At 46.7% G+C, this 14,507-nt stretch overlaps 2 protein-coding genes across 4 annotated transcripts; both read left to right on the top strand.

Moving 5' to 3' along the window:
- Nucleotides 1-17: 17 nt before the first annotated feature.
- Nucleotides 18-5,276, top strand: LOC310941336 (uncharacterized protein). Its single transcript, XM_083906491.1, has 6 exons — nucleotides 18-218; nucleotides 2,868-2,953; nucleotides 3,051-3,158; nucleotides 3,901-3,957; nucleotides 4,087-4,257; nucleotides 4,696-5,276. The coding sequence occupies exons 2-6, from the start codon at nucleotides 2,873-2,875 to the stop codon at nucleotides 4,801-4,803; spliced, it is 525 nt and encodes a 174-aa protein (XP_083762617.1). The 5' UTR covers nucleotides 18-218; nucleotides 2,868-2,872; the 3' UTR covers nucleotides 4,804-5,276.
- A 957-nt stretch (nucleotides 5,277-6,233) lies between these two features.
- Nucleotides 6,234-14,234, top strand: vps37c (VPS37C subunit of ESCRT-I). Of its 3 annotated transcripts, none has more exons than XM_083906212.1 (5): nucleotides 6,234-6,761; nucleotides 8,167-8,276; nucleotides 9,670-9,841; nucleotides 10,121-10,203; nucleotides 11,295-14,234. In XM_083906212.1, exons 2-5 carry the CDS (start codon nucleotides 8,184-8,186, stop codon nucleotides 12,021-12,023), a joined length of 1,077 nt encoding a protein of 358 aa, XP_083762338.1. In that variant the 5' UTR covers nucleotides 6,234-6,761; nucleotides 8,167-8,183; the 3' UTR covers nucleotides 12,024-14,234. The 3 variants fall into 3 exon arrangements, with proteins under 3 accessions (XP_083762338.1, XP_083762336.1, XP_083762337.1); XM_083906210.1 differs by having other exon boundaries at nucleotides 8,164-8,276; XM_083906211.1 differs by having other exon boundaries at nucleotides 8,093-8,276.
- The last annotated feature ends 273 nt before the right edge of the window (nucleotides 14,235-14,507 follow it).

Genomic DNA, 14,507 nt, shown 5'->3' with positions numbered 1-14,507 from the left:
TCTGCTGTTTTTCATTCCTCTATCGCATCCTCTTTTTCCTCTGCGTGTGTGTGTGTGTGTGCGTGCGTGTCGTCTGTTTACTTTAAAAACATCATTTGGACTAAAAAAACAACAACAACAACAACAAAAGTCTCGTGCGTCTTCTCCTCGCTGTGATGCGCAGCGCTCCCTCGTCCACACAGCACAGGTTTGCCGCCGTTTGCGCACTTTAAGACGAGGTAAGAGCCGCAAACAGAGTCTTTTCTGCTTTTGTTGTTGCTACAAAAACATGTTTGTTTGTTTGTTTTTTTGTTTGTTTTGCAGTGTATGTGTTCATATGAGTTCATAAGAGTGCGCGTGCGTCAGCAGGACTGCGTTAGAGACGTTAGTGTGTGAAGAATAAAAAATGTCGTCACGTGATTGGACAACGACAGAGAACCGTTCAATCAGAGGACTTTTACACACAGGACAATGTGTCCCATGTCCCCCACAAGGTTGTCTTACTACACAAGACGGTCACAAGGGGGCGCTGTGCCAATCAGAGTCAGTGAAAGTGGGGACATTTTTAGAAAGTGAGGACATTTTTAGAAAGTGAGGACATTTTTAGAAAGTGAGGATTTTTTTGGACATTTTTAGAAAGTGAGGACATTTTCATAAAGTGAGGACATTTTCATAAAGTGAGGACATTTTTAGAAAGTGAGGACGTTTTAAGAAAGTGAGGACATTTCCAAAAAGTGAGGACATTTCCAAAAAGTGAGGACATTTCCAGAAAATGAAGACCTTTTTAGAAAGTGAGGACATTTTCAAAAAGTGAGGACATTTTCAGAAAGTGAGGACATTTTCAGAAAGTGAGGATATTTCCAAAAAGTGAGGATATTTTCATAAAGTTAGGACGTTTTTAGAAAGTGAGGAAATTTCTTAGAAAGTGAGGACATTTTTAGAAAGTGAGGACGTTTTTAGAAAGTGAGGACATTTTCAAAAAGTGAGGACATTTTCAGAAAGTGAGGACATTTTCAGAAAGTGAGGACATTTTCAGAAAATGAGGATATTTCCAAAAAGTGAGGACATTTTCATAAAGTTAGGACGTTTTTAGAAAGTGAGGAAATTTCTTAGAAAGTGAGGAAATTTCTTAGAAAGTGAGGACATTTTCAGAAAGTGAGGACATTTTTTGAAAGTGAAGACGTTTTCAGAAAGTTAGGACATTTACAAAAAGAGGACATTTTCAGAACATAAGGACATTTTTAGAAAGTGAGGACGTTTTCAGAAAATGAAGACATTTTCAGAAAGTGAGGACATTTTTAGAAAGTGAGGACGTTTTCAGAAAGTTGGGACATTTACAAAAAGAGGACATTTTTAGAACATAAGGACATTTTTAGAAAGTGAGGACATTTTCAGAAAGCGAGGACATTTTCAGAAAGCGAGGACATTTTTAGAACATAAGGACATTTTCAAAGCGAGGACGTTTTTCACTTTCATACTGTTGTGTACACACACACACACACACTCACACTCACTCAGTCACGCCAAAGACCAAACAGAGGCAGAATCATCGTCTCACATTACGAACCGCAGCTTTAACAACTTCTGAGCGACAATGTTGTCGTTTTTAATTCTGTCCTCGTGCGAATCGACTCGCAGAGAAGCCACAAAGTGTTGGCCGCACTTCCACAGAGTCTTTGTCATGAAGTCTTTATTTCATCATCACCTCCTCCTCCACCTCCTCCTCCACCTCCTCCTCCTCCTCACATCTGCTTCTCATCCTGCAGCATTCCTGTCTTTCCTAAGAGGTTTCTCACATGTGGTTTTGATGAACTCACTCTCTCTGTTCCCCTTTGTTTTTCCTCCTCCTCCTCCTCCTCTCTTTCACTACCTCATATTTTCTCTCGCTATTTCGCAATCTCAGTTGCAGCGTCGTGACTCTCTAACAAGTGTGGTTCTATGAGGTGTTGACACAAACGACATATATATATATATATATCTAATTTGTTTTTAACCCTAATCAACTGTTGACCGACCGGAAAACGGCGCACGCGACGTCATGTTTACGTCCAGGCACCAGTTAGCTGCGTTAGCTCCTTTTAGCGCCGGTTAGCGCGCCTGCAGTCGAACTGCAGCGGTCTGTTTATTCAACGAAAAAGAGCAGCGCTAACAAATGACCTGCGTATGTGTGCCTCTGTTTTTTTTTTAAGTTTAGCGTAAGTTTAGCGACTCGTTTTAGCAATCGGAAAAAAAAATTCCGGTCAGTCGTCATGGAAACGCGGCGTGCGCTAACGTCGACACCGTCCCTTAAGTAATCGCAGTTAATGCGCTAACGGACTGAAAACGTCAATTCTGGCTAGCTTAAAAAACACAGACGGGAAGCAGTGGCACCGGAGTCCAGGCACCGTTTGCCAGTTAGCTGCGTTAGCTCCTTTTAGCGCCGGTTAGCGCGCCTACAGTGGAACTGCAGCGGTCTGTTTATTCAACGAAAAAGAGCAGCGCTAACAAATGACCAGCGTATGTGTGCCTCTGTGTTTTTTTAAAGTTTAGCGTAAGTTTAGCGACTCGTTTTAGCAATCGCGCATTTTTTTTCCGGTCAGTCGTCACGGAAACGCGGCGTGTGCTAACGTCGACACCGTCCCTTAAGTAATCGCAGTTAATGCGCTAAAGGACTGAAAACTTAAATTCTGCCTAGCTTAAACTATACTTGGCCCACCCTTGTTACGCTGCTGCTGCTGTATACACGCAAATGCTCCCTCAGTCTCGTCTGAAGCAAATAACGTTGCACAACGCTAGCGTTGTATCGCGCTAGGGTGAAGCTAGACTGGCTCCACCCATGACAGTCAGCTGATGGGGGGGTGGGACTTGTCCTTGATCTACTGTGTCTGACTTCACTTCCTGTTTCGCAGTAAAAATGCAGTCTGTTGGGGCGACGCCGGCCATCGGACCCAAGTTGAATCGCTTCGCCACCTGGTTTGACCCCGAAAGCGCGGCGGTAAGACCGGGACTCAGTCTGGACGGAGTTAACGCTAACGCGCCCTCTCGTCGCGCCATCGTAACATTCTAAATGCCATTTGTCCGTGTGCCTGTAGGTGGTGACCATCCTGTTGGGATTGTTCCAGGTGATGCTGTCGGCTCCACTCGCTTACGTCGAAACGCTGCCCAAATTCTACATCCTGCCATTTGTCCTGGGAATCATAGTAAGTGGCTCTTGATTCTTATTCCGACTTAGACAAACGAAAAAGTTACTTTTAATACGGCAACACAGATCATTCTAGTGTAACCCATATGAGATATGCCAATTAGCCGCTAATTATTGAAAAGTGGCATTAAATTCAACAGCTGCACTTTGATCAATTTAGAAGTATCGATAAGCTGTCGATATTATTTATGCTTTATTTTAGAATGGTTGCGAATCAGAAGCTACAGTGTCGGCTAGCTTCCCTAGCATCAATAGTGAGCCGATTACCTCGAGTCAAAAAACTTGAGTCAAAAAATGTGTCAAACTATCGCTAACAGTAAACGGGGTAACACTAGCAAGGGGCACGGATTGCAAAACGATTAACTGGAGGCACTGCAGCTAGCATTTAGCGAAGCTAATGGCGCTGCAGCTGCCAATAGAGGGGACACTCAACAGAAGCCAAGACTCGTTAGGATTAATGCCGTGTTCCATTTGTAGTCGGAAACCTTGAATGTTAAAATACACCGACTTAGGATTCCAAAATGGCTGCCACCATACGTACAGTGCTTCGTTTTTATCCGCAGATGCGTTGCTACGCGATTTGTGTGCGTGCAAAACACCTTGTATTGCTAACAACGGCTAGCCCCGGGGGGGGGGGGGGGGGGGGGGCGAGTTCCGGTCTAACACAGCATATTAGCGGCTATTAGCATCGGCCTCCCAGCTAACAACCCACTGCTTTGTGTGTATACTGTGTGTTGCAGATAGTCGCAGGAGGGTCACTCACCATGGCCAATGAGAGGCACCCCAGCAGATACCTGGTAAGTTTCCCGCCTCGAACCTGATCTGGTATTAGCATCCCGACCTCGAGTGATCCGAGGTCTAAATGCCTTGAACGTTAGCACCAGGTCCGAACTTTGTCAACCTCACAGTGAATTGATCTCCCACAGCTTCAGGGTTGCGCCTGCAGCAATGCGCTCGGCCTGCTGGGGGCGCTGCTTGCGTTTGTGCTCTACTGCTACAGCCTGAGCAAAGTGCAGCCGGAGGACTGCGTTCCCTTTCATTTCACCATTCACATTTACAGACCATCACGTTTCAAGTGTCAAGAAGAAATACTTATGGTGAGTGCTTTTGTTTTCTTTACAGAAGATTTAATTACTAGCGGGAGTAACGTTAGCATCATTTCTGTTGCTGTCTAAAGTGGCTCAAAAACACCACCTACAAAAACAGTGCACAAATGATGAATTTGTGCAAAATTAGCAATGTCCCCACCGTTTATTTTAGTGCTGCGCAATAGGCTAACGCGCGCTAACGCACGTTGACCAGAAAAAGACGCGCACCACGCCGCGTTTACATGCCGCGACACCCAGAGTCCAGGCACCGTTTACCAGTGAGCTCCTTTTAGCGCCGCTAGCCGTTACCTACAGTCGAAACCGGAGCGGTTCGGTTCATTAAAAGAAAACGAGCCGTTAAACGCCCGTTGACGCCCCAGCGTTTGACAGCGCTAGTTTTAGTAACGACTGTTGTGATGTGTGTGTGTATGTGTGTGTCCTCTGCAGGCCTACAACTCCAGTGTGACTCTGCTGTTGCTGATCTACGACACGTGCGCTGTGGTTCTGCAATGCCTGCTGACGGTCTCTGCCTTCAAAGCACTCAAAACAGACTAGCACGCAGCCGCTAGCACGCAGCCGCTAGCACGCAGCCGCTAGCACGCAGCCGCTAACGCGTTCTGCCTCATCCGCATGAGGACTCCAAATACAACAAACACAAGAACACGCACATTTCTCACTTCCACTTTTTTTTGAAAAATTGTCAGTCTTGCAGTTTTTAAGAAAGAACTTTAAAGAACCAGTCAGCAGTTTATTATCATATCTATATTATATATATATATATATTTTCACTGTAGCCAACAGAAAGCTAACTTGAGCTCAACTGTAAACAATCCGTCCGTCGCTTCTCTGGCCGTTTTGTCCGCGACGCTATTGTCGACGCTAACTAACATGTCTGTCTGTTTATAAACATTTAAGTAAATGTTTGTGAGATAAATCCATATAAAAGAGCATATTTTCCTATATGAATTAATAAATAAATGTCATTAACAATGTTTAATTCTTTAAATAAAAGCCATTTTTTTATCGTTTCTGATTCGCATGTTTTGTTTGTTCTTTCTCCAAGATGGCCGCCTCCTTACAAACTCTACTCTGCTACTTTTACCGCTAACAAAGTCCAGGGTATTCGTGTTCAAGTGAACGCCGCTACACACATCCAAAACACTGACAAAACTACCCAGATGTAGCAGAGCTAGCTAGCGGCTATTTGCCGGGTGCTTCGAGAGCGCTTGCCCGTCATCTCGAAGCACTCTGCAAATAGCCACTAGCTAGCTAGTTAGCTAGCTGCTTTCATAAATCGTCAGTTATTTTCTGACATTAGTGTCCCCCCCCCTTGCTCCTAGCTACACGTGAACGCCCACAATTTCTGGTTAGGGCAAAAAACGTAGGGTTAGGGGAGGTATTGGGACGGGGCATTAGCACTAGCATTATCCATAAACATGTTGCTACGCTGCTTGTGTGCGCCACATACTGGGTAAAGGTTGTTTTTTTCCGTGCTACATTTCTAGCACATATTGTTTATATTATTTCATGGAGGCCACACAATTTCTAGCAGCGCCCCTGTAAAGTGGTACCAGTGGCAGATGTTTTGTCCACTGACAACAACAACAACAACAACAACAACAACAACAACAACAACAACAACAACAACAACAACAACAGTAGCAGTTGGCGGTGACACTGGCAGCAGCAGCTGGAACATGACCGTCACATTTTTGAAGGGGTTTCCCTTATATCAGCTGAACACAGGGCGGTACCACTTCACCGCACCGTGGGGGACAACGCGCTAAGAGAAAACGGCCACTGCGGGGGGGAGGGAGAAAATAATTCCCCGAATTTGTCACTAAGACGAAGACATTTCACACGTTTAATGACACGCTTGAGTCGCGCTACCGATTGCGCTGTTTTTTCGCGATGTTTTGCTCCCGTTTGGACACCCCTGCGAACCGCGGGGAAGGTGGCGAGTTCTCAAAATGGCGGCGGTTTCTGTCAGCGAGAAGTGAAACTTTCTTCTCTCCAGCTCGCGTTTTTCGCCGTTATTTACGACCCGCTGCGTCGACCGCGGCCGGCCGTCGGATTAGCTAAGACCTACCGGGACACGGAGGAGGCTGTCGGTGCGGTCGCTGGGCCCGTGTGGCGTCACCGTGGGCTCCAGTTTCTGATCGCCAAACCGCCGCCGCCGCCGCCGCCGCTGCCAGGGCTTCCCTGGAAGTTGACGGTGGCTGACATTGCGATCATACCTGCCGTTGTTGTTGTTGTTGTTGTTGTTGTTGTTGTTGTTGTTATTGTCCTCGTCATCGTCGACAGTTCGCTCGACGCGGAACCGTCGGCTGAACGCGGACGTGTTTGACGCGGAGGCTAGCAAGCTAGCTAGCTCGTCGAGCCGGCGGAGCGAGCGAGCGGAGGAGGGCAGGTCGGAGATCCCGAGGCCGTGTCACGTCAGCTGTCACCGCGGAACACCGAGGCTGTGTTGGATGTCACTACGGCGCGGTGTCAGGCGGGATCCGTGTTTTTAAGTAAGTGTCGGTGTCAATTTTTTAAGCCTTTTCCCTTTTTCGGGGACAAACCGCTTGTTCCACTCAGCCACCCAAAAAACTGTTCCGCCACACGGACTACTTTAGTATGCTAGCTAGCTATTAGCCTACTGTCAAAACATCAAAAATGACCCACGTTCATCACAGATATTCCGTGTAGTGTCGTAAACGTTGAGGCTTGTGTTGTACTTGGATGTTAATAATTGCATAATAAGTCATTTAATACACACTAAACACACTATTATGCACTCCTTTCTAGAATAAGCTGATAAAAATACTCAATGTGTTGATGTCGGTGCGATACTCGTCTAATTGTTTTCATAATAGTTTGGTCCATAAATCAGTGTTTTTCCAAACCTGGAAATTATTATGGAACCATAAAATGTTGGATACAATCCAAAAATCCTAAATCTGACTTGTTTACCTCTTCAAAAATGATGTTTTCTATCTCGTTAGTTATGGCTAGGACGTTCTAATGTGGTAATAACAGCGTAGTACTTCGTTTTAATCGAATCGATATCACTACTTTTCGTGCGATACTGATAGATATCGGTCGAGTCACTCGTTTTACCTTTAAACGCAACGTCGTAAAAAGGTGGAAGAACCAGCTCACAGCATGACTCGGCTAAAATGCTCGTGTTGATTTTTATTTACTACATTGTAAATCGTGCGATATATAAAATATACACGTAAAAGGAACTTTGAATTGTATTAGGGTTTAATGCGTTTATTATTTTCCAGATTTAATTGCATTTTTAGGGCCATAATATGTCGCGTTGTGTCCACAAAACACGACTATTCCACAATGTGGATATCCATTGTGTGAACAAGAATGTGGCTCCTTTGGTCATAACCTACATGCGGATAAAATATGCAAATTTTTCTTCTCCTCTTCACCTATTTTGTACATTTATTGAATGTCGGGAGAATCGTTTCACCTCTAGTGAAGCAAGTCGCCGTTACAATAATCCCATTTATGTATTTGGATTAAGGTCGACGACGCGTTAGTGGCCGCAATTTGCCGTTAACGCAGTTAGCTGCCGCCTAATGTCAAGACAAATTTTTTTTTTAGGATTTGAGTTTACTAGTATAGTTATATTTACTCTCAATATAAATATACTACACCTTAATCTGATTATGAAGTCAGATTCAGACCACAGGTATACGGTCTTTAACATGTAAATATCCACCGCAACCCAGAAAATAGTCACAAACAAAGTAAACTTGATTATCAAAACACTTGGCGATCCATTTACTAATCGGTTAACCGTCACAGCCTTAATTCTCTCTGACTGTTTACTTTCTGTTTCCAGATATCACTCTCTCTTCTTTCTTTCTTTTTTTTTTTTTTACACTTCTTTCCTGGTTCCTTTGTGACGGACAGCAGCCACTCTGGCAAATCCAATGGAAAAGCTCCAGGACCTGAGCCAATCGGAGCTGCAGGAGCTCCTGGACAACCCGGAGAGGGTGGAGTCTATGGCTCTGGAGTCCGACGAGGTAAGCCGTAACCATATTTTTCCAGGGAGTAACCCTGACGGGGAAAGAATGGCTCTCTGTGTGGAGTCGAGGGTGCGATTCTCCGCCTCGACACCACTCTAAATCCAGTCAGAGCAATATCTTACAATCGCAATTCCTTTACGCTGTTTATTCTGGACGTATGGGTTCGGCCGGTGCATAACTGCATCGTGAAACAAATAAATGAAATGAAATTACGACGTTCTCGAACCCGCAAGCCAAAGCGATTCAGTTTTAATGATTTCTTTGTTTACGTGTAGCAAAGAAACACAGTAAATATTCACACGTAAGAAGCTAGAACAATCGGAAATCCTGTTTTAATCATGAAAAAAAGCTCCAAAACGATGATCGATTATCAAAAAAGTTGACGAATAATTTAATTAACTGTTTTCAGCCCCGTGACGCAGTGTTTTTTTCTTTTAGAGCAGACGCAGGGAGATGAGATCTCAGATTGTCACGGGAGACGTCTGCAGGTTTGCTGGACAGTTTAAGCTCGTTGCGTATCGGGTTGCCGCCGGGCACAGACGTTAGACTTTGCCCAGTGCTCTGTATAACACTGTATAACTAAAGCTTTATGCAACACTCTCAGGTCAGGCTCTCCGTGTCCCTGAGAATCATCTACTCGTCTTTTAAGTGTTCCGAGTTCCAAGAATGTCACGTCCGGGCGAATACGCATACACTTTTGACCTTTCCAACCACGCGGAGACGGCGTTTTAGGGGACTCGTGAGAGCGCGGAGACGGTGTCGTTCATGGCATTTGTGTTTGCCGATAGTTTTACCAACTTCTGTCAATGTGAACACGTCCCACCTTTTTGAGATTCCAGTTTACTGAACCACTGTTTCAAGGCGTCAAGACACCAGAACTTAATTAGGGTTTGAGCACGACTGTGAACAAGAACCCTCTTGAAATGCAAAGAGTTATTATTATTATTATTATTATTATTCCGGCAATGCCCCAAACCTCACGGATTTTTGCGACCGCATCAATCGTGGTGAAAATTTACGTATTTAAAAGGTTCGGTGACAAAGCGTGGAAAATTGGAAATAGCCCCACAAAAGAGGTTGCCCAGAACGTCAGCTTTAACGTACATGCACGAAACTTGGTACGCGCGTTCATTAGGTCAGGGCGGTCAAAAAATCTACTTAAACCTTTTCTCTAAAATGAACAGGGAAGCCGCCATCTTGGATTGAAAGTTGAAATAATTGGCGTTTTTGGCGAATTTGCACCAGTGCTGAAAAAATATCTCTCGTGCTACAGTTTTTTAGCGATCATTTGCGACGAAACCACTGTCCACTAAGTCATGCTAGTAGAAACGATTACCTACCTCTACCTCTAATCACCGTCTGATCATGTCCGTCCGTCCGTCCCCTTCAGATCCAGAACATCCAGCTGGAAAGGGAAATGGCGCTGGCGTCCAATCGCAGCCTCGCCGAGCAGAACCTTGACATGAAGCCTCGCGTGGAGGAGCAGAAGGAGGCGCTGGTGGGGAGATACTCCCAGTTAGAGGCCGTCCAGGAAACCTACAGACAACACTGCTCCCTCAGAGGTAGGACACGGGCCGTTTGAGTCGCGCATGAATCGTTTTTTTGAACCATATTTCCACGACGATAATCTATTCAGCGTCATTAAAAACTCAGTTTTTGGAGGAGGGTTCTCCAGCAGAGGGCACTGTTAGCTCGGAGACGTCCCGTGACAGAGATGCACGTGTTTGTAAATGAACAAAACAACCTGTTTTTCCTGTTACCTGTGATCTTGCTCTTCTTTCACTCCTCCTCCTCCTCCTCCTCCTCCTCCTCCTCCTCCTCCTCCTCCTCCTCCTCCTCAGATGGCATGGTGGGTCAGGTGTCTCCAGAGGCGCTGTTCTCCAGACTACAGACAGAGGGCGGCAAAACGGAGGCAGATTCAGAGGTGAGCGAATCGCGCGGCGGAAAAACTTCCAATCGAACCTGTTTGACGAGCAGAGAAATCATTTAAAGGTTGTCCAGCAGAGGGTGCTGTGAGCACAGTGTGGCCTAAGACATACATTACATGGACAAAAGTCACTCTTAACATTTAACTTAACACTGCTGTGCTTGAGGAAAGTCCTTTTTCTCAAGCATGGACTATAAAAGACACAAGGTTCTACACAATAAATGGACACAAATTCACACAGAAACACTTTGAAATGTTGAGGAAAGACTTCTAAGGACCAACCCCATATTAAACAGGGTTTAATAATTTGAATTTAAGGCCTTAAAATGTCTTAAATACTCCTAAAATCTCCTAAAAGTTCTTAAATACAATTTGGAAAGATCATAAAAATCTATTAACGTGATTTTTATTTAAAATGTGCATAAACTTCAGTCTCGCGTTGAAATGTTTCTATTTTTGAGGATGCGATAACAACAATAACTACAACGGGGAGAATTTATCGAGCACCACTAGCTAGCGTGCTGCGCGCGCGGCGCGTTGTGTTGCAGCTTAGCTTAGCATAGCAGCGGAGTAAACGTAACGAAAGCCCACAGCGAAGCCGAATTGCAAGTTCAACGATTTGTGGCTCCAATTTTCCTTCGTGTCTTTTGTGCTTTTTTGGCAGTAAGGATTTGAAATGGGACTAAAATTTTATTCGTTATGGTCTTAAAAAAAGACTTAAAAATTCTTAAATTTGACTCGTTGAAACCTGCAGAGACCCAGATAAAGCACCATATACGTATTTGACGACGCCATGACGGTCCTTTTGGCACATTTACGCCAAAAGCAGCGTTCGGAAGTTTTTTCCCTGGTTCTACTAATGCCGCTTTTCCGCTACATCGTCCCGACGCGGCTCCACTCTACCCGGTTTGGGTTCATCGTAAGGTCCTCGACGCGGGCTGGGTCGTCGTAGCACGCCCCGCAACGGGGAGAAAGAGTCGCGTCATGCCGGGACTATGTATCGGCAAAAAAAAGCGCCAAAAGCCATATCGAGACCATTGGCAAGTGTCGCTCAGTAACCGCCGCCGCTGTGTTCTGTGTTTTCGCAGGCTCTCGCCGACGAGTTCCTGGAGGGCTCGCTGTCGCTGGACTCCTTCCTCGAGCGCTTCCTCTCGCTGCGCTCCCTCGCCCACAAGCGACGAGTGCGGATAGAGAAGCTCCAGGAGATCCTGCGGCAGAGGAGCGAGGCCGGTCCCGCCGCCGCCGCCGCCGCCGGGACGTCATCGGCGGCGGGCGCCGTGAACCCGGACCCGGCCGCCGCGCCCTCGCCCTGGAGTCAGCCCGCCGTAGCCGCGGCAAACCCGCAGCAGCCGAACTCCAAACCTCAGTCTTACCAAAACGCCTCGCAGCCGGCCTCCTCCTCCTCCTCCTCCTCCGCGGGCCTCCCCTACAGCCCGTACCCCGTCTCCTCACCAAACCCCCCCGCAGCAGCAGCAGCAGCAGCCGCCTCCGTCCCCGTCATTCCCCCTTACCCAAGTTCAGGCTCGCCGTTTACCCCGCAAGGCAGCTACTCCGGCCCCAGGCCCGCTTTCGGGCCTCCAGCGTCCGCATCCACCTGCCCTTACCCCACCCAGCCGTCCTTCCCCGCCCCGCACCCGGGCTCGGCGTTTGGCCAGTACACGCCCAGCGTCCCGCAGAGTGGCCCCGCCCCCTACCCGGCCTCGTACAGCTACGGCGGATACAGCTACCCGGCAGGCCCCGCCTACTCCAGTTCTCAGTCGCCAACGGGGAGACCCATCTACAGACCGGGATACGGCGTTCCGCAGCCGTACTCCTGAAAGCGCGGCTGCTCCTGCGTGGAAATTCTTCCCTCCTTTTTCCGTCTCATCCTTCTTTTCCCCCGAACTCTCTCTCTCTCTCTCTCTCTCTTTTAACCTCGTCCCTCGTCTCGTCTCACCTTTTTGACCCCTCCCTCTTCCCGTCTCCAGATTCCCCGAATTTGTCGCTTTACTTATCTTTGTTGCACTAATTCTCTCTCTCTCTCTCGCTCTCCGCCTGTAGCCCGGCACACACCGCAAAGACTATCAGCCAATCCTCGCGCTGCCTCCGTCGGGAGAAAACGGGCGACGGGCTGCCACCGGCAGTAGGTGGCGCTAGTCCGCGATGACGCCGGAAAAGATTAAAAAGGAAATGAACCGACCATCTTCAATGATCGCACAGATGGACGGAGTCACGACACGCTTGTATTAGCGTCTTTTAGCTGGTGGCTAGACGTTAGCATTGGCAATCCACGTCTTGCCTTCAAAATACTACGTTCTTGACGCCGACGTCGGAAAAAATTCCCCCCCCCAAAAAAGCACTTTTACGGGCAACGGTAATTGGACTCCCGATCACGATGAGTCACGAAAAAAAATTTGTGACTCATCGACTCGAAAATTACGATACCTTTTGTTAGCGTCCTTTAGCAACGCGTACTTCTCATTACCGTGACTTTTCCCCCTCGCTTTCCCGTTTCCTTTCTCTTTAACCCGACGACCAGCTCCACCACACCAGTCTCAGGTTGTTACGTTGTATCGCTGTTGTATCTGGCTCCGCCTCCTCTTCCTCCACCACAGTTAGCATCAGTTAGCGTCGGCGTTGCTATATGACCTCACCGTCCCCAGATAAATGCACGACACGCGTCCGGTCCGTGAATGACGACATCCGAGTCCGGTCCGATTTCGCAACGCTCTCCGCGAGAAGCGGCTCGTTCGCTAGCTAGCGATGATAATAAGAAGAATCGAAAAGAAAAGATCCCACTTTTTGGCGCCAACGTAGGGCGGCTACGATTCGTCGATTCGTTTATCGGTGACTGAATTCATCGTGGCCTATTTTTGATGACCGGTTTTGAGAAGTTAGCTCGAACGTTTCCCGGTTTCCTTTGCGTCTGAAAACCGAATCGCTTTTGTGGTTTGCGGGCAAAAACGAGACCTCTCGTAAGTCGTGGACGGATCGAAAAGTCTACGCTTAACTGACCGTTAGCGAACGCGCTGGACTCTCTTTGTCGCTTCAAACCAACACACCTCGTGTCCTCGCCTCCTCGTGTCCTCGTGTCCTCTCCATCACCTCCTCCTCCTTCCTCACTCCTGCTCGTCCAACATGAACTGATGCTTGACAATGATGAACCAGAAGAGGAAAAAACAAAACAAAAATAATGTTTTATTTCTACAAATTCACACTATCAGTGAGAAAACACGTGGTGTGTGTGTGAGTGTGTGTGAGTGTGTGTGTGAGTATAGTTTAAATGGAGATAAAATATAAAGGTTGGCGATCGGTCCTGTGTCAATGAGTCAATAACGTAGTGATGGGTGTGCTGGACCCGATCAATGATCACTGAATGAACTTTAAGAAGAATTGATTACCCCCCCCCCCCCACACACACACACACACACACACACACACACACACTAACCCTAACCCCAATTGACAAATTTGCGATTGTTTTAAAAAAGTTGTTTGGGGGAAAAACACTGCCTCGACACAATCACGCTTCAGAATAACACAAATGACCACACGGCGGACCGGTGTCGTCTCTTTCCCCAGAATCTACGGTGGCCTACACGGACCAACGTTAACGTTCTTTCCTTGCTAAAGCTAGGCCCTCGCCTTTTTAAGTACAAAAAAAACCAAACAAACAAAATAAAAGCAGCATATTCGGTCCTGGAGCGAGGACAAGCGTTGTCAATCATCTAGCTAGCTAGCTAGCGGATCCGTTTCCTGGGCGTCGCTGCAGCAGCATTAGCATTAGCATTAGCATCAAACCCCCCCCCCCCCCCCTTACATCTTCTCCACGTTGATGTCCGATTGGTCACGACAGAATTGATAGTATAACGGTGTTTTTAGAGGAAGCACGAGATGATGATGTGCTGTATAATCTCGGATTATTAATAATAACAATGACTCTCCTGATGATGATGATGATGATTGTCGACTGTTCAAGAGACTTTTCTGTTTTCTCTGTTTTTTTGTTATTTTTGTTTTGTTTTTGTTGGGGGGGGGTGGTAATTAAACTTAAGTTGATCTAAATGAAAACATCTGTGTGGATTCTCATTCATCGTGACATAATCTGTATTCAATTCAATTCATTCAACCGCAACGTAGATTATATTATCTCAAGATCTCAAAATGGCCGACTTCCTGTTGAGTTGAGGCCACGGTTACAGTCGACTTTTTTGTTCGTCTCGGTCTGTAACATCTTCCCACCAGGTTTCGGGAAATTCGGTGCAACTTCGTTTTGGCTTGCACCATCCATGTTTGACCTTGGGGGGAGGTATAGAGCCATC

Source organism: Microchirus variegatus (assembly GCF_963457635.1).
Source record: "Microchirus variegatus genome assembly, chromosome: 19".
In the NCBI taxonomy this organism is placed as follows: domain Eukaryota; kingdom Metazoa; phylum Chordata; class Actinopteri; order Pleuronectiformes; family Soleidae; genus Microchirus; species Microchirus variegatus.
The sequence above is the reverse complement of the archived record's forward strand: the minus strand, read 5'-3'. Positions and strand labels throughout refer to the sequence as shown.

Coding starts and splice junctions, on each gene's coding strand:
- vps37c (XM_083906212.1), top strand. CDS start 8,184: ATGGAAAAGCTCCAGGACCTGAGCCAATCGGAGCTGCAGGAGCTCCTG. Junction 8,277..9,669: donor TGGCTCTGGAGTCCGACGAG/GTAAGCCGTAAC, acceptor CGTCCCCTTCAG/ATCCAGAACATCCAGCTGGA. Junction 9,842..10,120: donor ACAACACTGCTCCCTCAGAG/GTAGGACACGGG, acceptor CCTCCTCCTCAG/ATGGCATGGTGGGTCAGGTG.
- LOC310941336 (XM_083906491.1), top strand. CDS start 2,873: ATGCAGTCTGTTGGGGCGACGCCGGCCATCGGACCCAAGTTGAATCGC. Junction 3,159..3,900: donor CATTTGTCCTGGGAATCATA/GTAAGTGGCTCT, acceptor TGTGTGTTGCAG/ATAGTCGCAGGAGGGTCACT. Junction 3,958..4,086: donor GGCACCCCAGCAGATACCTG/GTAAGTTTCCCG, acceptor GATCTCCCACAG/CTTCAGGGTTGCGCCTGCAG.